Raw genomic sequence first — 21,257 nt, forward strand, 5'->3', positions numbered from 1 at the left:
TTTGATGTTGTGAGTTTCCCATTAAGCCTCCATATTCCTTTAAGACAGACTGAACGTTGAACATTATACAACCCCTCTTCTCCCTCGGGGTGCCTCTCTCTCTCTCTCTCTCTCTCTCTCTCTCTCTCTCTCTCTCTTCTCTCTCTCTCTCTCTCTCTCTCTCTCTCTCTCTCTCTCTCTCTCTCTGCGTTGGACTCCGGAGCGTCACCCCGACCTGACTTGTACCGAGCGCAGCTGTCGCCATTACTTCATGCTTATTGGCCCAAGACCGAGAGAGGCAGAGGCAAGCAAAGGCAAACAACTGGAGAGAGAGAGAGAGAGAGAGAGAGAGAGAGAGAGAGAGGGAGAGAGAGAGAGGGAGAGAGAGAGAGAGAGAGAGAGAGAGAGAGAGTTGGACCCCTGCGCTCTGCTCCATCGATCCGCAGAGGCGCACAGAGGAGCTTCTACTGGACGCTGGACGCAATTTCCGAGCTTTCGGGTGTTTTAGGGGGAATGCGAGAAGTGGATCGGCTGTTTGGAACATGCTACTGGGCAATTTGGTAAGACCGTGCCGGCTCTGTCGCTTGCTCCCCGTGTGGCTTTGTTTTAGCGTGTGTTCGGACGGCTCCAGTGTTCCCAGCCCCCCCCCCTCCGCCACAGGCTGCAGAGTAGGTGTATCGACCTGTGAGTGAGGGAGCTGCACTTTGCCTCACATCAATGAAGCCTTAAAATTTGGAAGCTTCACCTCAGGAGGAGGACATTACATAACTGTGAGCAGGGACATGAATTATGGAGCTGCTGTGAGGGGCTGCTGGTATTTTGGTCCGTGCGACGTTGGGACCGGATGTGTGATGATGGTGAGGATGATGATGATGATGATGATGGGTTGCCCTGATTTGCTCATTGTCAACAGTGACACACGTTTGTTTACCTGGGGGAGGTAAAGGTAAGCAAGAGATGAAGGTTACTGGATACACTCTGGGCGAGGGTTTTGTCATCATCATCATCATCATCATCATCATCAGTAACTGTAGAATAATGTGGAAGACATCTGAGACTGAATCAGGTCGAATCTCTCATGTCTTAAACTGTAATGATGAAGCTGCAGCCCGCCTGGTTCTACTGTCACTCACCTCCAGCTTTACCACAGCTGCTGCTTTGCTTCTGGTATTGTGGAGGTACTCTGGGACGGGGTTGCAGCGTTGTGGACATTATGAGGGACCCGGTCTCACCGAGGTGAAGCTCAAAGTGCAGCTCAGCGGCGCTCCAGTTAGGATCTGGTTTACTTCCTGCTCTGCTTCCCAACCTTCAAACCGTCAATATTGAGTTTATCTACGAGTCGTGTCCATGTGGCTTCATCTGAACTCATTTAGAGGCCTGCAAACATTTAACTTTCCTCCGTTTCATGAGAGAAGTCATGAAAATTAACATAGTTTGGTGAAGAAAATGTGATTTTTTAAAGTCTCATATTCAGTTAATCATCGTGTGGCTTCAGAGTCGCTGCTGAGTCTGAGGACAGATGGTTTCTGGATTCAGTGGTTCATGGAAGTCCGGGTGGTCTTTGATGGCTTTCCAGGACGTTTCTGAAGAATATTGATTCAGTTTGAAAACGAACATTTGTATTGTTTCAGTAAAATCTGAGCTGCAGCTGCGTCTCTGCAGATTCATCTACTTTTACTCCAATAAGTGACGTCCAGGAGGGACGTCTGAACGTCTGGGCTGACACCATTAGACCATCAGCTATTTCTGCTGACAGCCTCTCAGATATGATGATTTGCTGCTTATTTCTGTTTTACGTAATTGTAAATAAATCTTTGATCAGACAGACTCCAACACAAACGTTGTCACCTCGACCTGCGACAAACTGGACTCACCTGCAGCTGAAGGAAATCCAGCAGTGGACTCTGAAGGCTTTGGCTGTGCTCAAATGAAGGAGACATGCATTCGTGAATCTCTGAGCGTCCTCATCTGTTTCTTATCCTCATTATTTCTTAAAAACCCAGAGAGTTCTGTTCCTTTAGCCTTTTCGCTGTATGCTGACACCCCACAGGCAGTGAACAGAGCTGAACCTTTATCTGTCCGTGGTTCACGCCGGCCTCTTTGCTCTGCGCTGGACAAGAGGTGGAATCACGCGACACTTCTCCAGCGCGGCCATTCCTGGCTGCCTGTTGACCTCTGACCCCTTTGGTGAGACGTGAACATGAATGTGTCCCAGAGGGAAGACGAAAAACCCCTGGTTAGGACGAGAAGGTGGCACAGAGACCATCTTTGTAGGCCTCAAACTCTGAGACTCTGTCCAGCGTGAGGAAAGAGGACGGAGGTGTCCTTCACTGGAGTCCATGAATAATGGTTTAATGTGTGTTTCTAATGCACGGCCTGTGGCTCTCTGCAGGTAGTGGTTGTGTTCTGTCTTTGGCGTACTGATGTCAGCAGAGCTTACGTTTTTCAAGCCAGTCGACCTGCAGATGGAGGAGACAACCCACCACCTCACACTAAAGGTGAGCGCAGCCTCGTTTGCTTCAGGATGAATCTGCGTTTTTAACATTTGAAACGATTCCTCGTGTCGTTAAATAAAGCTGATTATACCGGCTTTAAATCACAGACTGCTGGTTCACATTGTAGCCCTAAACGCTCGACATCGCACAGCATTTTTATCTGAGGAGTGTTTAAAAAACACTTCAGCCTAACTGTGTGTAAACTTCTGACTTCAATTACTTGCAAGCCTGGAGCGTTTTGGTGCATTCAGGGATGCTCTGACACTGAAGAGTATGCTGCAGAAAACCAGTCCATTAATCCAGAAGACGAGCACAGAGCAAACACTGATGCGGAGAAACGGATCAAGATGATGTTTAATGCGTTAAATAAAATCACTACAGTTGAACACATTATCACTCTCAGCTCGTCACATACAGACACTTTTTGGAGTCACTTTTTACCTGAGACGATGTCGATCTGTGACGTAAAGTCCTAAGAGTTCAGTGGACGCACACAGAAGTAAAGACAAAGGCGTCTTCATGTGCTACATAAAGGACATGGAGTGCACCACTCTGACAGGGGTGAGGTGGAATAGTCCATGTGCTTCTTGCCTGTTTAACATCTTCAGTGTCATTTGTCAGCATGCAAGCCTCCGCGGTGAAGCTCGCGGTAATAAGTGTGCAACAGTCAGTTGTACTTTCAAAACAAAATGTGCTGAGAACAACAAACACGTGGTTAATGTTGTGAAACGGTCCCTCAGACTACTTGTTCAGGAAAAGATCGTGGTTTGTCTTAAAATCAGTCACTTCACTTACAGAAGAATTAAATCTGCACTCTGTGGAAGCAAAAGCAGCCTCCTGAGCGAAAGTCCTGCGTCCTGATCAAACGTGTGCACGTGACGAACTGAGAGCGAGAACAGTTTGCTCAAATTCACTCACTGACGAGCTTTGAAACAGTTGCTACTACACGCTGGCAGGAAGCAGGAGGAGATCTCTGCCGCTGTGGCTGTTTGCATCGTGTGCTGTCTGTCGTCTTCCTTTGTGTCTGTCCTACATGTCTGTGTCAAAGTGTTGCAGATGAACACATGTTGTGTGTAACTGTCCCTCTCCCTCCTCCAGTCGTCTCAGAGTGGGTCAGCTCAGCGGGCTCCTGTAAGGGGAGGTGCTTCGAGCTGGAGGAGGCCAAACCTCCAGGATGCAGGTGTGACAATCTGTGTAAGACCTACTACAGCTGCTGCTCCGACTTCGACGAGCACTGCCTGAAAACAGGTCAGTGTGATGTCACCGTGCCGCCGTCGCTTCCCCTGGTTTCATGCTCTTTGATGCAGTGAGGAGGCGGTTTGTTTTCTGTCCTGTTTGACAGTTTAGCAGCTTGAAAATGTCTTTTTGTTCAAAGAAGGATCTGTGAACATCGGGAGTCTTTAAACATGTTCGCCTTTCCCTCAGAATGACGTCACAGCTTAAATAAAACCACCTGTGACTGTCTCTGAGTTTGTGCTTTTAGAGGCACATCTGGATTCAAGTTTACTGAGACCCATTTTCTGTCATTAAAGCATCACGTTAGCAGCCTGCGCCTGCTCTCTCTCCGTGCATCTGGTCGATTGGAGCAGTTCTGTAACACACAGTGGTTTTTGTGGTTCGGGTGGTCTAACATCAGAGCTCAAAGAGGATTGGGTGAGCCTTCATATGGAACAGGAGGATGTGCAGCATTTGCTTGGGACTATTTTCAGCGGCGGATGAATCCACATTTGGTGCTGTAGTGAGAGAATTTGTTGTATGTAAAATAAACTGTGTGTTCGTGGAAATGAAGGAACGTCAGTCTATTGTTGAACAAATTTTAAGCTAAAAAGAGAAAGAAACGAAGAGAATTACTTTGATGAGCTGGTGTGGAGCGAATCAGCTGGGCTACACAAAGCGTCATCAGGAGTTGGAGGTATGAGGTACGTTATGCATGGCTATAATAAACAGAGTAGAAGAAGAAGAATGTTGAAAACCTGAAACAACATGAGTCTCTTAAACAGAAGTTTGCAGGAATTTATTCATTTGGGAAAGTCGTGATTGTATCAGCCATATTTCAAGCTGTCGAGACGAAGATGATGAAGGCGACGAGCGTTAAGGGAACATCCGGGAAGACGACGTGTGGAGACAGCTGCCTCTCCTCCTTCCTCTTTATTTGGGGGTTTTGTATCAGAAGCAGCTGTGTGAGTTTTATTCGCTGTGTCAGAACTAATTCAGGACAGAAAAAAAGGACAAAAAACACCTCAAGCAGGCGTAAAAGCTTTTTTTTGTGTGTGAAATTGAGGACTTTTTTTTTAGAGTTTTGCTGCCTCCAAAAACACCTCGATGGAAGGATGAATCAGGCCGTGACACACACAGTACCTGAATCACACGCAGTATTTGAAGCAGTTCATTGTTGGTTTTGATGCGTTCGTGATGCTCCAGATGTTATCGACTCTGTAGACAGTGTGATGGACTTTTCTCCATTGATGGAAGTAAATCATGTTTCTGATTTAAATATTCACACGCGTGTTAATGCTGTTACTCTGGGTGATATGAATAGTACACAGCAGTACTACAGTAGCTGCAGCACTCAATGTACTCAACATGATACAAGCTTTCTGCTGTGCTTATTGTCGTTGCCACCATGTTAATCTTCATCTGATGCTGATTTAAACTTTGGCTGATGAAGAGAGTGCAGTCGCAGCTTCATCTTGAGATTATTAAGCGAACGCCGCTGGGACTCTGATGGTTGCAGCTCATGAATTCTACAGCCATGAGCTGCTGGTGCTGTGTCTTTTGCTTGCTTTGCTTGTCATCAGCCTGAGATTTAGCTTGTTCCATGTATTGATCTGGATGTTTCTGTCAGCGGGGGGTTTCGAGTGCACTCAGGATCGCTGTGGGGAGGAGAGGAATGACGACCACGCCTGCCACTGCTCAGAGGACTGCCTGGAGAGAGGAGACTGCTGCTCCAACTACAAGTTGCTCTGCAAAGGTACTTTCATTATATATCATTGTATTCACGTACAAATGGAGAATGAACACGTGTGGAGGCAGGTGATCACTCTGCGCTGTTGTTTCCATGTGAGGTGAGACTTCATGGGTGCAAGGAGACTGTGAGGAGATCAAGACTGCCGAGTGTCCTGCAGGGTGAGTCTGGAAGAGTGTGTGTGAATCCAGAACATGCCGTCATTCACGTGTTTTTATTCTATGCAACACCACATTCATAGGATTTTGAGTCTCCAGCTGATCGAAGCTCGTTTCCGTTCATCCGAGCTGCACCTTCTGCCGCTGTTTACGTTTGTCTCTGCGTCCTTGTTCCGCTCAGCTTCATCCGTCCTCCCCTCATCATGCTGTCTGTGGACGGGTTCAGAGCCTCCTACCTGAAGAAGGGCAAATCTGTCATCCCCAACATACATAAACTCCGTGCGTCCTCTCCTTGACTTTTTCTCATGTCATTTCCTGTGAATCTCAGAGGCTCTTGTCTTACAGACGTATTGTCTAATTTCATGTTTCAATCTTTATTTTAGAGCCTAAAATATGTTTGATAAATAATGAACAGTTTGCATTGGATTCCTCTCAGGTATGTGTGGTACGTCAGCACCCTACATGCGACCGGTCTACCCAACGAAGACGTTCCCAAATCTATACACCTTAGCCACAGTAAGCGACCCAGTAATACTCATGTTAATAGATTTATGTTAGCCTGAGTCAATACAGATGTTTGCAGATGTTTAATTGAGCCTGTTCATGTTGTGGCGCTGCTGCACGACTGACTTTGTTCCCTCTCTGCAGGGTCTGTACCCAGAGTCCCATGGGATTGTGGGTAACACGATGCACGACCCGGTGTTTAACGCCACCTTCAGCCTGCGCACCAGAGAGAAACTGAACCACCGCTGGTGGGGCGGACAGCCTGTGAGTAAACTCTAGAAACCAGCTCCTGATTGGACGGCAGTCAGTAAGAAACTGTGCCTGCACTCGTTATCAGTCACTGCGTGTCACTCGTTTTAAGTCACGGATGAAGTTTTGTTTTAATCCTGGAAGCCTCATCTGCATCATCCTGAATCTGTGTCTGTAATGGATTCAGAGAGATTCAACTGATACTGATTTTCTTGGTAAGATTTTGAGTGTATGGATTTATTGTGTGCTAACTGGAAAAGCACAGGGTGCAGTTAGCGAGTGAGACACAGCAGCATGATCTCAGGAGCAAAGGTGAAGCATTGCACTGTGGGATTTCTAACCTCAGGGGCTAAAGAAAGACTTCTGATAACCTCCTTTTTCTGTTTTCCAGATCTGGATCACAGCAGAGGAACAAGGAGTGAAAGCAGGCACTTTCTTCTGGCCTTGGTACTTAAGTTAGTACTGGAATACTTTTCACTAGCTTCAGACCCTGAACGCAGCACGGCACTGCTAACGTACAAAACCCTAAAGGCTGAGAAGCTCAGAGGGAAGTTTAGTTTACGTTTCTGTGGATCTGAACAACACTGTGAAACATCTGAGAAGTGAGCTTCTGCTCGAGATGAGAAGCTAAACGCTGGAGCAGGTGGAGAATTCGAGCCTGTTTCTCAGGAAGTGACTCAAACCTTTCATAGATGATCACAGAGTCAGTGTGAGTCTGAGCAAAGCGAAGCAAAATGCACATTTAACGGAGCCGAATGCCTTCTTTAGCTTCAGTCTGTGGGAGATACCTGAAGGCTGAACCTCAGGCCATGTTCACACTGACGAGGACGAGTCTGAAAGTTTCCTCAGTTTGTTACCAAAGCAAACGAGCAGAAGCAGAATCCGTTATCGGCGCTTTTCCCTTTATTTGACTTACATGACGGCACAGACGGATCGGTTTCAGAAAGCAGCTGCACGTCCATGACATAATGACCACGAGGACAAAAGAGGCTGAGCGCTCGTCGCGTCCTGAGACCGACCGGCTGACAATGGCCTCACACACGCCGACACACAGACGCAGGACAATGGCACACACACACATACACAACAGAGGCCAGAAAGACCGAACGCAGCCTGAAGCTGCTGGAGCCCTGAGCAAAGAGCCTTCAGTGACGGCGACGACCACATTTTTCATATATGTTGATGTTACTGCACTCAGATCAGCTCCTCCTTTAAACTCAGTAAATATCAAAGTGTGTGAAGGCTGGTCAGTGTGTGTGTCGTCCCTCTGCATTTATTTCATCCTGACTCTTTGCTTGCAGGGTGATTCCTCTGGAGAGGAGGATTCTGACCATCCTGCATTGGCTGCATCTGCCCGACGACGAGAGGTTTGTCTCTTCACACTCAGAGTCTGAGAAAACACCACCACATTTTTTTATTTTATTTTCCTGGACCGGGTGCTGTAAACATGGGAAACTTTGACTTGCAGTAGCAGAAAAAGCACAGGTGGAGCTCGTAACATTAACGGTGACTCATAAGCCAAAACAGCGAGCCAGCACAATGTGCACAGCAGCAGGTCCTGGACCTGCGCCAGCTAAACTCAACGCAGCCGTTCTTCATGTTTTTAAGTATATTTCTGAGCATTATTCCTGGTGGTTGTAGTTCTTTTCTTCCTCCAGCTGCATCACAGCTGTCTGTCCCCTGTATGACTGCTCATCACTCTTATTCACTGCAGTGCGAGCTGTGTTTCAGTTTAACAAGCAGTTGATTGATGACAATAACAGACTGTTTGTGGCTTTTTGCTTTCAACTTTAAAACTTGCAGCAAATAAGAAACATCATCAGTGAGAGGAAAACTGTTTAAAAGGCTCGTTAACTCGTGCTCATGAGGATGTCTGTGTGTGCAGCCACATGAACGAGTTCTGCAACTTTTACTGAAAATTTGGATACTGAAGAACTTGTTTCTGTAATCTGGAACAAGGTAGCGCTCGTCTCAGAGACTGTTGTCAGTGGGTTTCTATAAGAGGTGCTGTGTGCTTTATATTTAGTCAGGCATGCTGGTGAGTGCCTCTTGAAGGCTTGCAGATAAAAGTTGTTTTTAGTGGTGAGCAGATGCTGGGTCAGTGAAGGGGGCGTGAGCTGATGCAGGTCAGTGAAGGGGGCGCGAGCTGATGCAGGTCAGTGAAGGGGGCGCGAGCTGGTAAGTGGTTTTACGGTGTCGTGAGGCTGCAGGTTTGGGAGGTTTTCTTGCTCCGTGTGAGCTGAGGTGAGACGGCTCTCACACCTGACTGGTTTTTTAGGTGAAAGGCATCACTGAACCGTGTGTGTCGTCTCTCTTCAGGCCGTACGTTTACGCCGTCCACTCAGAGCAGCCCGATACGTTCGGACATCGGCTGGGACCCCTCAGCAGCGAGGTGAGCGAGGGGGTGGAAAGGTGGCACTGAGGCTGCTGAGAGTGTGAACATCGTTACGTTTTCAGAAACGTCTCAGTCGTTTCTCTCAGCCTGCTGCTTTCCTCCCACAGCTGGATAACCCTCTGAGGGAGATCGACAACATCATCGGTCAGCTGATGAACGGTCTGAAGCAGATGAACCTGCATCGCTGCATCAACGTCATCATCGTAGGAGACCACGGTAAGACCACCGCTAACCTGCACGTTCTGCGTGTGCTGCTGTAAACTGTGTACGCTGCGAACTGATGGCTGCACACACACAGATGAACCCAACAAACATACAAACACAGCACAATCTTAGTTAGACACGATGTGATGTGCTGTGGTTTTTGAGACTCATCTTCATATTTAACGATACCTAAAGGCTCAATTCACGCAGACTTCAAAACTCACAGTAGTATCTGTCCATGCAGTTCAATGTTGTGTCTGAGATTTCTGCCTCCAGCTGCAAACATTAGAGCTCAAAGACATTTTGTTTGTGGTGCTCAAAGCATTAAGAACAGAAGACGAAGAAACAAACATCAAGAGCTCAAAGAAGCTCGCTCTGATCTGACAGAAGGCCTGAGGGCTGAAACGTCATCGTAATACAAGCCTGAGTGCACAAAGACAAAGCTATCAGCCTGAGCAGAGCAGAAGGTGAATAAATGTTGTTTCCACGTGGCGTGTCGCTTTCGGCGAGGTGACCCTCTTGTCTGCCTCTCAGGTATGGAGGAGGCCCACTGCGATCGGACGGAGTTTCTCAGCAGCTACCCGCTCAACATAGACGAGATCATGCTGATCCCCGGCTCGCTGGGCAGAATACGACCCCGTGACCCCAAATCCACCACATGTAAGGTTTAAAGTCCGCGTCTGAGTCTGAACAGATTAAGCGGGCTGGTTTTGACCTGATGTTTTCTTTTCCAGATGACCCAAAGGTCGTGGTGGCAAACCTCACTGTAAGTACTCCAACCAAACAGACCGCTGTCCCCGTCCCTGTTTGTCTTCTGGAAACAGAAAGAGGTCACTTTCATTTTCACGTTTCAGTGTAAAATGCCGACTCAGCACTTCAAGCCGTACCTGAAGCAGCATTTACCCAAGAGGCTTCACTACGCCAACAACCGCAGGATCGAGGACGTCCACCTGCTGATGGAGAGGAAGTGGCACATCGCCAGGTAACTCTGACGTACTGCTGAAATCACGTCCAGTGACCAATCACAGAGGAAGTCTCCCTCACACCTGAGACCCCAAACCTTCTCTTTCTGTGTCTGTTTTAGGAAAATGCCCGAAAAACTGAGGACTCGCTGCGGTTTCTTTGGCGACCACGGCTTCGACAACAAGATAACCAGCATGAGGGTAACGTGTCCTTTTGAAGTTTCTTTAACTTTCACCTGATTTCTCCCCTGGATCACAGACTGTGACGTCATATATTATGATTGATAACACACGATAACACACCTCTGAGGTCACGGGGTCACTGCATTAGCTGATGTCTGATGACTGAAGTCCAAACAGCAGCTTCAAAGCCCTGAATGTCTTTCAGCTCACTCTCTGAGATGTTTAACAAAACACTGAAAGGTTGAAACCAGAGACACAAACACGTGTTTACTGATGTCGCTGCAGACGTGTGCGTTTAATGTGCATGTTTCTTCCTCTCCTCATGCAGACCATATTCATGGGTCATGGACCGAGCTTCAAGTTCCAGAAAAGAGTCCCAGAATTTGAAAGTATAGAATTATACAACGTCATGTGTGGTGAGATTTTTGTTATTCACCTTTTCGTTGTTTAACAGAATTTAATGTGAGACTGAGTTACCTGATTGGGTGGCGACAGGACTCCAGTGATGCACCTCGATCATAACTGGGACGTATTTTGGGACTGGTTGATTTTACTGACCCTCTGGTCTCTCTCTGGCTCAGACTTGTTAGGCTTGAAGCCGGCCCCGAACAACGGGACACACGGCAGCTTGAACGATATGCTGAAGGAGCCGCTGCACCACCCCACCATGCCGGAGGAAGTGACAGCTCCGTCGCTGGCGTCCGACTCCGACGCCGCCGTGACCCATGACCTGGGCTGCAGCTGTGATGACGAGGTCACAACATCTCCGAAAATGAAAAAGAGCTGAGCGCACGAGCTGCAGCAGTCCACCGAACGTCTGCTCATGTGTGCTTTTCTGTTCCAGAACAAAGTGGAGGAGATGATCGAAGCCTTCAGTCCTGCACCCGATGGACTCTACAGTTACAGTAGGTCTCTCCTCTCCTGTCTGTCTGTCTGTCTGTCTGTCTCTGAGGAGACGTCCGGTCCAAGTTCTTCCTCTTTGAAAGGAGGCAGAAGCACAGCAGCCGCTTTTGAGTGAATCCACTCAAAGTGAAACACAAAGTTTGTATTACAGCCAGCACACGTCGCTGTAATTCAGTGGTCCACTTCCTGTCAGTTTCAGTAATATTCTTGATGACATCTTTTGGTGAGCGGGAGGAACTGCAGCTCTTCATCACATAGAGGAGTCAGGAGCAGAGATTTGGCTTCTGACTCGACAAAATACTGCAGGAAAACCTTCTGCTGGATGCTTTTTGATCGAAGCGTGATGAATTATTCTGTGTGTGTGTGTGTGTGTGTGTGCGTGTGTGTGTGTGTGTGTGTGTGTGCAGACAGTACACACCTCCCGTTTGGTCGTCCAGCTGTGATGTTTGACACTCAGTACAGTTTGCTTCATCACGTGGAGTTCATCAGCGGATACAGCAAAGAGCTGGCCGTGCCTCTGTGGACGGCATACACACTGCCACGACAGGTACGCGCACACACACACACACACACACACACACACACACACACACACACACACACACACACACACACACACACACACACACACAGGATGTGAAGGAGTAGCCGTCTCTCTGCATTGTGCTGCAGAGATCGCCTGCAGAGATCTCCTGAAGTTAGCATGCTAACCAGCTAGCTGTGGCCCAACAGAAACCTGTTCTCATTGCCGGAGCGTCAGATACCAACACTTTTTCACACACATTGGCGTCTCAGCACCTTGAGCGTCTCCAGGCTTTCTGCTGTGCCAGCTGCACAGCTAACTGAGCTAACGGCATTGATTACTGTGGTGATGTGCTGCCCCCTGTTTGTCTGGATGACCTTCGACATGTGGCCAAATCTGACACGTCGCACCTTTAAGAGGACACTGCATTGACTTGACTGACCCCGAACATTTACTGTATTAACGAAACCATTTGAGAAACGTATGCTTGAATATACTTCAAAGTACTGCAAACTCAGTCTTTATGTTAATTGGTTTTGTTGCAGCAGATCGATAATCCATCCCTTCTTTATTTATTGTAGGCTGCATTTTATGGTAGAAATGGAGGAAGAGGCTGTTTTGAAAGGTTTTGCTCTTCGTCGTCCAGGGAATTTGACAGTGAACTTCAGCTTTTTATTGTGCAACAAGTGGACAAGTTCTCTCTGTGCTTTAAGCAGCGTTGATGATCACACACTCAGTTTTCTGGGTTTGTCAGCAGCACTTGGTTGCTCGTTATGTCAGAGCTTCTTTGCATGCAGGTAGGCAGAGAGATTCTGTCCCGGCTTGCAGCAGCATTACATCACGATCACAACATTATATAATCTGTATGCTGGTGGCGTGCTGGTTTTTCAGTGCGCTGGGATAAAGGAGCAGGAAGGAGTTTAATTTGAAATGCTCGCTGTGCTGTGAGCACACACGTTCCCCTCGTTTCTCAGCCTCCTTCAGCTCCTGGCTCTCAGCCTTTCATGTCGTTAAACTGGCGTCAGCTTGTAACGCTGACGACACTCACACCGCGCTGTTTACCGCGAGTCACAGTGTGTTTGTGTCGGGCAGAACATGACGGAGCCGCACAAACACGCAAACAAAAACACCGACATGTGCGACAACGCCAGCAAACACACGCTCTGTGTGTGTGTGTGTGTGTGCTGCAGGTTTACAAGGTGCAGCTGCTCACGCCGACGACCATCAACGCCTGCACAGAAACACACACACAGGCATGCGTGTGTGTGTGTGTGTGTGTGTGTGTGTGTGTTAGCATGGCACCAGAAACACAGGACTCCAGAACACACACTGCTTTTAGCTTTTAATTTCACTTTCACACAACATCAGTTCATCCTTTCATCCATCATCCCTCCATTTTACACCATCCAGCCTCGTCACACAGGAACCAGGCAGATATGAAAAGTGCATTTGTCTCTGCTCTGTCTTTGTCTCCCAGGAGGACATGACTCCTGTCCCAGAGGTGTCCCCCGGCGTTCAGTGCGTCCGAGTCGACTCCAGAGTGTCAGCCGATCACAGCCAGAGCTGCACCACCTACAGCCAGAACAACCACGTCACCTACGGCTTCCTCTTCCCGCCAGGTGAAGCTGCAGGACGGCCTGAGGAGGAGCGTTCATTGTTCTGTTGTTAGACGACGGGACGTCTTTTCTTCTTTGAGTTATTGTTTAAGCTAGCGGACAGCTGTAACTGCACAGAGACAAACAGATAACGTGAAGCGTTTTAATGAGACGTGTGCAGGTTAGAACCAGGTGCTGTGAACCTGGACCTGCTCCATGTGCTGAGTCTGCAGCCGTCAGCCAAACAAAAACGCCGCTCCGACTTGTCTTTGCCGCCCTCTGTGATGTTTGTGCGATGACGGCGTCCGATGTGTTTGGACAGGTAAACGCGGTGAATAATGAGAGTCTGTGTTTGTTGTGCGTTTGTTGACAGAGCTGGCCTCGTCTCCAGAGTCCAGATATGACGCCTCGCTCATCACCAACACCGTCCCCATGTACCCGGCCTTCAAGAGTGAGTCACACACCACCACCTTTAACCTCTTCAAAGTCACTGATTCCACCTGAGTCGTTCTGCTTCTGTTGGCTCCCTGAGCGACAACCTGAGAGTCTGAGAGTCAGACATCTGCATAAAGCAGCACAGAGACAAAATGTTTAATGTTTCAGCGCGTCTCACAGACTGAAAGATGCTGAACGCTCCAGAAACACCTGTTTGGATCGTTCCACAGGTAAACAGGCTGATTGGTGACAGGTGAGAGGATCATGGTTGGGTATGAAAGGGGCGTCCTGGAAAGGCTCAGTCATTCATAGAGGATGGAGCAAGTTCACCACTTTGTGAACACACGAAGGATGAAGAGATGAACACATGAGCTCAGGAACTGTTGTCAGCAAACACAGTTTGACTGGAAATGATTCAGTTTTTAAACTGGAAACAACAGACAATGTGAAGAGAAAATAGAATGATTCATTCATTCATTCATTCATTCATTCATTCATTCATTCATTCATTCATTCATTCATTCATTCATTCAGTCAAGATTATTTCTCACCTCCAGGAAAAGCTCATGAAAAGAATGTGGAAAACAGGAAACACTGTGTTTTCTTTCCGCCTGTACAAAACAGTGAATGGTTTACTGAGTTTACAGAAGCCCGTGGACAAAATAACAGAAACACCTGGAGGGAGTGTGTCTGTAACAGCGACTCCTCGGACCACGAGGCTCCATCCTGACCTTTAGACAGAAGGCCTTTCTTCTTCTCTCATTCATCAGATTCACGCGTCGCCTCTCTCTTCCCGCACACCAGCGGCGTCCGGTCGTGTCACATGAGACAAAGAACAGAAACGTGGTGATGTCAGGTCTGAGCGAGGACGGCCTGATACCCATTGTTTGTGTGGAGAGGGAGGACTTATCGGGATGGGACACACTCCCTCTGAGTCGCTGTCTCATGCAGATGCGCTCTTCATTTCGTGTCTGAGGAAATGATTGTTTTCTTAAATACGGCTGGAAAGTGGCTGCGTCACGTCAGGATTAAGGACAGTGTTTAGTTAAACATCTTTGCTCAGTGACTGGTTGGAGGAGGTGCTCCAGTTCCCAGATCAGGTCATGAAAGGGGCTCAAGCAGTGACCACAGACCCCCTTTTAAGGACCCCAAAGGCGTCTTACTGATGTGTACTGAAGATTGTGAGGACACTTTTAATTTCCAGCCCATTTAAGGACGTTTGACTTCCTCAGATTGTCTCCTTTTAATCCTGCAGCTGTTTCTGGCCTTCAAAGTAAAAGCATAGTTACAAAGCAGTCAGCTGATTAGGCCCGTTAGAGTAACGATGGAACAGCTGTGATCTGAATGTTCGTCCTCATGTGGAGCTTTGGACCAAACAAACATGGTGAAGGCGTCACTTTGGGCTCATCGTGACCACATTTCTCACTGTTTTCACAAAGTTTCCAAACCAATCGATTGATCGATCAATGGAGGAAATGATCAGCTGATTGATCCAGAATGAAAAGAATCATTAGTTTCAGTTAAAATGAGCTCCACCTCAACCAACTCCACCATGAACGTCCTGCTGAGACATGAACGAGGAGACACCATGATCTACAGAGACCAGAGACAAGAGGACAGCAGACACAGGGGACACGGTGATCTACAGAGACCAGAGACAAGAGGACAGCAGACACAGGGGACACAGTAATCTAAAGAGACCAGAGACAAGAGGACAGCAGACACGGGGGACAATTTACTGCACTGAGTACTTTAGATACTTTAAATATTACTTCTGCAGCTTGTTGCAGCTCACGCTGGCTTTCTTCTGTCTGCAGGAATATGGAGTTACCTGCAGGAGACGCTGCTGAGGCGCTACGCAGAGGAAAACAACGGCATCAACGTCCTCGCAGGGCCCATCTTCGACTACAACTACGACGGCCTCCGAGACTCCTCAGAGACGATAAAAGAGTAAGAGCTCGCCTGTCACGACTCGAGGTTTGACCGTCCTCAGATGGACGGATGATGTTTCCGCTGCGTCTCATCTGCGGCGTGAAATCAGACTTAATCCGGTGACTATCATGTCATCGAACATCTACTGGGTCTAAAACAACAGACCGGCCTTTCATATTTCAACATGAGTTTCATGTATTTTGAGTCATATCTATAAAGTTTTGTGAGAGAAAAGAAGTATTTTTTGAAAACAAGATAAATAAAGCACAACACCAGGAAAATATCCTCTTATAGTTACTTAAAACGAAGACGAACAGCAAACAAAACAAAGAAAAAGAACAAATTTGATCGAACTCGCAGCAGCCGTAACTCCGACCTCCCTCCTCCGCCCAGGTTCTCGGCCGACGCCCCGCCCATCCCCACCCACTTCTACACGGTGGTGACGAGCTGCCAGGAGCTGAACCAGACGGTGGAGGAGTGCGACGGGCCGCTCCGGGTCTTCTCCTTCCTGCTCCCTCACAGACCGGACAACAGCGAGACCTGCAATGTGAGTCAAACCGCTTCCAACAGGGGGCAGCACTGTCCCAGTTCAGTGCAGAGCAGTCAGGTATCAAACAGGACGAGCTCAGGGTGAAGAAGTCACAATGCATCAGTTATTCTGAATTATTCTAACAGATAAAGTGTATTCAGACCTTCACCTGAAGCTAACACGAGGCCTCAGTTGAGTTTGGGCTCATGACTGTCGTTAATACAGACTTTAAACAGTCAAATCTCTGCTTTAAGACATTTTTCATGATAAAAAGTCAGACATTTCCTCAGTTCAGCTCCTCAGATTTGAGCATTTGCTGCTGCTGGTTGGTTGAAACAGAGATTTGAGATGTGACTTTGAGCTCTGGGTCTTGTGACGACCATTTATCTTCATTTACTTGTGTTTCATAAACACATTTTGTGGATTGATCAAGAAGAAAATCAGCAGATTCAGTGTAACAGAGTGTTTTTACTGTGTGGTATCAGCGCTGTTAGTGAAGTCAAGCTCTGAATGCTTCCTCCACCTCTGAGCTCCGTCACTGTTAAACTGACATTTCTGAGTCACGTTGTGGTGAAGCAATGATTCAACTCAGACATCGTCTTTGGGGCAGCTTGTTTGTTTGTGGTTAGTGAATTTTGAGTCAGCTGACCACCGTCTGTCCTGGAGTTGTAATGAACATTTTAAGACCGCGGCGCGGTTTACAACCAGTCGGACAAATTGATCCGGAGGCTGAGAAGTGGCTCTTTCATGCTGAGAGAGGAAGAACTGGACATTTAATGTGTTGTGTGTCAGCTTCATGAATCTTACTGACTGATTTAGTGGAAACCAGAAATTCTTTACAATTCAGGATCAGTGAGTGTGCACGCTGGCGGTCGGTGTCAGCTGACACATGCCTCACAGCACATATTTGATGCCAGAAGCATGACGGTTCATCACAGATCAATACGACCACAGCGAGTCACGGCAAACAACTGATGTCAAAAGTCAACCAAGCACGGCCAAATGCCAACTAGTCAACAGTGACTCAGACACACGTGATTGAAATCCATCTCAACAATGAACATCAAGTCGAAGTCTGACGGTCGCAACAAAACAGGAAGTTATGACGTCAACCAAAACATTATTCAAGCGTCTTCCAACCCCGACAAGAAAAAATGTCATTTTTTTAAATAATTGACTGCAAGTGTAATTTCCTCAAGTCAGACTTTGCATTTTGAGAGGCAGCTGAACGCCGACGCCTCATTGGTTATTTTAAGAAAAGGGTGAAATGTAACGGAAAACAAACAGTATAATGAAAAAATATGTGATCAGTTTCCTACAAATAGGCAAATAAAAGCGGAACATTAATTATTTCTTATATCTGTACCAAAAATATGCATATCCAAAATGGGGGTAATTTGAAATGAACATCAATAAATTGGCTCTATTAAGAATCAGACCATTCATTAAAATTATGAATAATTACTGAATTATAATACATAGCAAAGGTTTAAAGATCAACACTGAACAGGCTGCTGCTCCTCAGATCCCTGTAATACCTGAAAGAGCCATCAGGTGGAGTCACTGCTTCAATACAATTACCCCACCTCATGGTTCCTTCCACATACGGACAAATAAAGCAAACAGAAAAGTATGTAATACTTATTTTTAGACTTAAACTAAGAGACCAAAAATAATATCACCAAATAAACAAACAAACAAAAGTTTCACCTCCACCTTACCTGTTACCTGGTGGACAGGTGTGCGGGAGAATGAAGCCATGCAACGAACAAAAGGCATCGCTGCAGACGTCAGCTCTGAATTCAGTCTGAAAAGCAGCATCTGGGTCTGAAAGGTCACACGGACTGAACCCGTCTCAGGCTTTCGTTGCTGTCTGTGGATCTGGACTGTTAAAGTAATCCATCCGTCCCAGAGGACGCCCGTCCACCATCACCACCATTTCGTTTGCATTAAACTCGATTTTCTTGATGGTTCACAGACATTTCTTTTGGCTCTGAGAGGAGGACACGGGCGTCTTTTCTGCAGGAAGTGAAGAGTTTAGACGTTAAAGGACGCTAGAAGCCTCCGTGCGAGAGCTCCTCATAAACACATGGTGCATGTTTACTCCTGCGCTGTACACATGAAAGCTGCATGAAGTAAAGCTTACGGCGAGCAGTCAGAAACACTCAGTAAATGTGGCACGATACGATGAGGCCACGCAGGCGCCATGATTACGCTCTGCTGCTGTGACTCTGCAGGTGAGTCACTGATGTGGAATTTATAACAAAAAAACTCTCACTTACATAAGCTTTTTTTTTTTCCTCAGAAAATATCAGTTCAGCTAGGCCTCTTTTCTGATTGGTCGACAGAGCTCACCTGAGAGGTTTCAACATCCTGGAAATGAATTTAAAAGCACAACTGTATTTTTCCATTTCCGCCTGTGAATCGAGGGTATGTTTGAAGGATAAGGCTCATTTCATCCCATGAAAAGACCGAAATCAACAGCCGTGTTACTCTCAGTATCGTCTGACTTCCTGTCTGTGGCTCACTGTCCGTTGGTTCCTGCTGAAGCTTTCAATCTTTAAAAACAGCTCACAAACATACAGTTTCATTTTTGAAACGTCTTCAGCAGGTGTTTCAGTGCACTCACAGGGGACTATTTTCAGTGGCGGATGAATCCACATTTGGTGCTCTTGTGAGTGTCAGCAGGACGGCGTGTGTGTTCACGGTGATGGAGGAAAGACCAGCTCTCGGTTCAAAGCCACTGCTGCTGTCCTTCGTCCACTGAAACACGACTTCTGTGTTTTAGTGTTAGTTAATGAATTTATTCGAAGGCTCGCTGCCTGTACGCCAACAGGAAGGAGGAGTGAGCGCCCGGCAGCGTCAGCGATGTCAGATCTCAGTGGACAGCGGCCTCTGCTGCACTGTCACCCCCGGGGGCTTCTGAGGGGGCGCCGGGTTTTTCAGGTGAAACACATCGAGTGTGACTTCATTTCTCTGTTTGAGTGCTTTTCACCTGATTTATTTTCACTTTTACTTTGCCAAAAAGAGAAAGGGGAACGTGACTAGTCTGTCTGGCTTCGGTCATCTGGAACAATGAACAATGAAGATGCATAATCTCGTTAGAGGGATTCTGAAAATAAGCTGGGAAAGGTTTCATTTTGACGGGCTGTGGAATTAAGGGACTCCATGAAACTCCCTGTGAGTCACACCCAGTCAGTGGTCCGAATGCACATCAAGGTCAATCATACTGACCTCCCTGCTCTGCATCTGTTTGCTGTCGGTACACGATAAACAGTCTGAGCCGCACTGTGATGAAGAGCTGAAGACAAGCCAAACGCCCCGTTTAATGTAAAAATGCTGCACTAACTCCAGGTTTGACGTGAGCGAGCCCATATGAGTGTTTTCCAACGGTTTACAGGACATGACGTTTACCTGCGTGGTCCGATCTACCGTCATGGTCACGTTTGGTTAGATTAAAACAGCTAAAACACATTTGTTACACTTGGTTAAGGTTAGAGAACGATCTTTCATGTTTACAAGGAACAGAACAAACAAGAACCAACTTGTTAATCAGTGACCGTAAGAAGCCATTTTTAACTTGGGTTAGCTTAACTCAGCATAAAGCCTGGACGCAGGGAAAAACGGTTAGCTTGGCTCGCTCCAAAGTTAAAAAACGACCAGCACTTCTTACCCCAGGCTCATATTCATGCTCACATTCATGCTCTTTCCGTCGCGCCTCGCCACGTTTGGGAAGCAGAGCGTTCTGCTGAGCTTTGTTGACGTGCTCAGATCGTCTTTATTCAGTCATTTTTGTGCTTCTGCAATCAGTAAGTAGGCTTCGTAGTTAAATTTGTTCTTGTTTTTGTCTGTTTTAATTGTGTTTGTTGTGGATGTATGACCGGGAGTCTGTACTTTTATTTTGAAAATTTAGTGAACTCTCGACACTGTTCCTGTGTGTGACTTCCTGTTTGGCTCGATCTGCTCTGTGCTAAAACATGTTAAAACAGCAGTTTGTTTGATGGCTTTTAAAATCATACATATATATTAGATTAAATATACAGCTGTAACTATTGACTTCAGACACGGCCATGTTTCCCCTGCTCCCAGTCTTTATGCTAAGCTAAGATAAGCTAAGCTAAGCTAAGCTAAGCACCTCGATCTTCTCATCTCTCCCTCTGCTCCAAAGTGAATAAGTGTAGTTCCCAAAACGTCAAACGAGGCCTCAAAAAGAAAGAAACAGAAGTGGAATCGACAGTTTAGAATAAAACGTCGAGGATTTCGTTGCACAGAACAAAGTGACGGTGTTGTTTGGATGGTTTGCGTTCGTATCTGGGACACTGGCGGTTTCCAAACCGCCGACTCCAGCTGGCAGCTCTCGTTGTTTACGGGAGTTTCCCCGTCTCCTGGTGTCATGACGACGGGGCTGAAGGGAATCTCCTCGCTGCTGCCAAAACAAAGACATTAACCACATAAACACGGGAGCTGACTCATCAGGATTGTCTGCCATGTCGACCTGTGTGTGGCGTGCTGAGATCTCCCAGTGAAACACTCATATAGCATCGCGCGTGAGTCAGACGCTGTGTGCATGTCGCAAGCCGTGGATCACACGACCGTCTGCGGCATATACGTCTTCTACATTCACCACATTACTGATACCAGAAACATGGAAGGACGTACTGTGACTGAGAGGATCCATGTTTGCAGGGGTGGAAGAAGCATCTGGATCCTTTACTGCTGTATAAGTACACATACTCCAGTACAAGCAGAAGTAATGCTTTCAAATACTGCTCAGTCAAAGTAAGACGTGTTGTTGGGTACATGAAGTACAAAGTACAATGTTTGCCTCTGAAACAATGGAGTGAAGTAGTATGTAAGTGTACATTAGCATGAAATGGAAGTACTCAAGTACAAACACCTCAAATTTGTACAAGTACATAATTAAATAGAGTTAACCTTGATTTCAAAACAGTCTGGACTTAAATAAAACTGGAATCAGTCAAACTGTGTTCACTGACAGCAGCTTCATGTGTTCATCTCTTCATCCTTCATGTGTTCACAAAGGACCGCCTCTTTCATACCCAACCATGATCCTCTCACCTGTCACCACTCAGCCTGTTTACCTGTGGAACGATCCAAACAGGTGTTTCTGGAGCGTTCAGCATCTTTCAGTCTGTGAACGTGTCGCTGCGTCAGATATTTACAGAAATCAATGAAGCCGATGAGGAAGATCATGAAATGACTTTTCGGACAAACGGATCAGTGAA

General features: G+C 46.9%; 1 protein-coding gene across 1 annotated transcript in view; it reads left to right on the plus strand.

Annotated features, from left to right (window-relative positions):
* The first annotated feature begins 251 nt into the window (after nucleotides 1-251).
* The window catches only part of enpp2l (ectonucleotide pyrophosphatase/phosphodiesterase 2-like), a 33,748-nt gene continuing 12,742 nt past the window's right edge, over nucleotides 252-21,257 (plus strand). The window contains exons 1-24 of the mRNA XM_070984244.1: nucleotides 252-539; nucleotides 2,372-2,477; nucleotides 3,573-3,722; nucleotides 5,320-5,445; nucleotides 5,540-5,600; nucleotides 5,779-5,876; nucleotides 6,034-6,113; nucleotides 6,246-6,365; nucleotides 6,742-6,797; nucleotides 7,652-7,717; nucleotides 8,670-8,742; nucleotides 8,853-8,961; nucleotides 9,484-9,609; nucleotides 9,684-9,715; nucleotides 9,804-9,931; nucleotides 10,034-10,112; nucleotides 10,423-10,510; nucleotides 10,676-10,848; nucleotides 10,939-10,999; nucleotides 11,405-11,544; nucleotides 12,998-13,139; nucleotides 13,489-13,566; nucleotides 15,368-15,500; nucleotides 15,876-16,029. Of these exons, the coding sequence (XP_070840345.1) occupies nucleotides 522-539; nucleotides 2,372-2,477; nucleotides 3,573-3,722; nucleotides 5,320-5,445; nucleotides 5,540-5,600; nucleotides 5,779-5,876; nucleotides 6,034-6,113; nucleotides 6,246-6,365; nucleotides 6,742-6,797; nucleotides 7,652-7,717; nucleotides 8,670-8,742; nucleotides 8,853-8,961; nucleotides 9,484-9,609; nucleotides 9,684-9,715; nucleotides 9,804-9,931; nucleotides 10,034-10,112; nucleotides 10,423-10,510; nucleotides 10,676-10,848; nucleotides 10,939-10,999; nucleotides 11,405-11,544; nucleotides 12,998-13,139; nucleotides 13,489-13,566; nucleotides 15,368-15,500; nucleotides 15,876-16,029 (2,397 nt within the window). The 5' untranslated portion in view covers nucleotides 252-521. The remainder of the gene's footprint in view (nucleotides 540-2,371; nucleotides 2,478-3,572; nucleotides 3,723-5,319; nucleotides 5,446-5,539; nucleotides 5,601-5,778; nucleotides 5,877-6,033; nucleotides 6,114-6,245; nucleotides 6,366-6,741; nucleotides 6,798-7,651; nucleotides 7,718-8,669; nucleotides 8,743-8,852; nucleotides 8,962-9,483; nucleotides 9,610-9,683; nucleotides 9,716-9,803; nucleotides 9,932-10,033; nucleotides 10,113-10,422; nucleotides 10,511-10,675; nucleotides 10,849-10,938; nucleotides 11,000-11,404; nucleotides 11,545-12,997; nucleotides 13,140-13,488; nucleotides 13,567-15,367; nucleotides 15,501-15,875; nucleotides 16,030-21,257) is intronic.

The sequence above is a fragment of the Chaetodon trifascialis genome, chromosome 17 (assembly GCF_039877785.1).
Source record: "Chaetodon trifascialis isolate fChaTrf1 chromosome 17, fChaTrf1.hap1, whole genome shotgun sequence".
Classification (NCBI taxonomy): Eukaryota; Metazoa; Chordata; class Actinopteri; order Chaetodontiformes; family Chaetodontidae; genus Chaetodon; species Chaetodon trifascialis.